This window comes from Rutilus rutilus, assembly GCF_951802725.1.
Source record: "Rutilus rutilus genome assembly, chromosome: 17".
Classification (NCBI taxonomy): domain Eukaryota; kingdom Metazoa; phylum Chordata; class Actinopteri; order Cypriniformes; family Leuciscidae; genus Rutilus; species Rutilus rutilus.
In genome coordinates this window covers 15,968,763-15,970,527 of record NC_140230.1, presented here as the reverse complement: position 1 = coordinate 15,970,527, position 1,765 = coordinate 15,968,763, and the positions used below count along the sequence as shown (strand labels likewise).

General features: G+C 37.1%; 1 protein-coding gene across 1 annotated transcript in view; it reads left to right on the top strand.

Annotated features, from left to right (window-relative positions):
* The window catches only part of deptor (DEP domain containing MTOR-interacting protein), a 35,537-nt gene extending 34,412 nt beyond the window's left edge, over nucleotides 1-1,125 (top strand). The window contains exon 10 of the mRNA XM_084385728.1: nucleotides 568-1,125. Within this exon, the coding sequence (XP_084241854.1) occupies nucleotides 568-696 (129 nt within the window). The 3' untranslated portion in view covers nucleotides 697-1,125. The remainder of the gene's footprint in view (nucleotides 1-567) is intronic.
* The last annotated feature ends 640 nt before the right edge of the window (nucleotides 1,126-1,765 follow it).

The window sequence follows — 1,765 nt, the reverse complement described above, 5'->3', positions numbered from 1 at the left end:
GAAGTCAAAAATCTTGATGTAAACGTTTTTCGTCAAACCAAAACGTTTATTTTTAGAGTGTACCTCTTAACAAAGATATTACAAATGCTGGAGTTGTAATCATGCACTAATGTACAGTACAAATTATGCCAAAACAGATCGTTTAAGCACATGCTGAAAGTTAAGCAAAATGGCAAGCTTTCAGATGTTGTTTATCATTTGATGCCGATAACGATAACGGTGTGACTCATTTCAGATGGTAGTCTCATTATGGGTTTACCTGGAAGGACATAAAGGCTATAACGTTATTCATTTGCAGAACCTCTCCAAGAGTTAATATAGCTGATTTTAAAAAGCACTCCTCTATCGTTCTCCTGAAAGGTGTAATTGTGTCATGTTGCTGCACTGAGAGAGATTACTATCTGTTTATTGTGTCATATATATGGTTTATATGCTCCATATTCATTATGTTGTTTTTCAGCACTTTTATGTCTTTATCAAAGTACAAAAAGGGTGTAACAATTATGAGTAAACATAAAACTGCAATTGTTTTGCCTCATTAAAGTTTTCTCATGCTCATCTCTACAGGTGTGTCAGTTTGTGGTGGCAGTTAATGGGATGAATGTGCTGAGTCTGGACTACAGAACTGTCAGCAACCTCATCCTCACTGGTCCCAGAACAGTGGTCATGGAGGTTATGGAGGAAGGGGAATACTGAAGACGAACTCACAGACGCTCTTTATGTTTTTTTTTGTTCTTCTCTTTCTCTGGACTTTCCTCAGTGAGTGTTTAATGGAATGTTCAGAGAAGTGAACTCTTGATTCCATTCATCATTTTGATTCGAATTCATTAGTTTAAAGAGCATGACACTAATCTGTGCCTCCCATTGGCTCCTCATTGACTGTTACCGGTCCATGTCAGTTGAGACTTTAACTGGATGGATTATATGGGAAAAGCAACTGCCAAATATCATTTTTAGTAGAACCGCAGCATTTAAAACACTCTTGGAAGGTAGGTTTGCAGAACCAATGCCAAACTAATATATGTGTACCATTCAGGTGAAAGCACAATTCAGTGCTCTTTTGAGACTGTTTCTTCATTCAGAGTTTAGGCTGTGACCTTTCGAGAGTAAAGGAATACAACATTGTGTCAGGGTTTTTTTTATACTTTGGTTACTTGATCGCAGTGGTGTGGTTAGTTTTAACTCACTATTTATATCCCTGTCATGCTTGCCGGGACTTAGTAAAATGATATATGTTGACATCCATTAAAATGCAGGGGACAACCAACAACAGCACTTACAGACTTTCAGTGAAACTTAAGAGTGAATGTTTAAAACGCTACGCACATCTGAAAGATGTTGTACTGTAACTCGTCTTTAAGTATCTTGTAAGTTAAGTATATTTTTAGGATTTTGTCTAAATGGCATCAAAAAGGCAAGTAGTTACCTGTAGCTTTAATGTTAAAATTACGACAACATTAAAAATATTACTTATAAAGTGTAACGGCAGAAACATACTCTACGCAAGTACGTGAACGAACATGTGCGCTCTTGCGTGGGTCTGGCGGGAACAAGCTGCAGTACTTAAAGGGATAGTTCACCCTAAATTTTTAATTCTGTCATCATTTACTCGCCCTCAAGTTGTTCCAAACCTGTATGAGTTTCTTGCTTCTGTTGAACACAAAAGAAAATATATAAAAAAAATGTTGGTAACGAGGCAGTTGATGGCACCCATTGACTTCCATAGTAGGAAAAAAAATACTATGGAAGTCAATGGCTAACCATC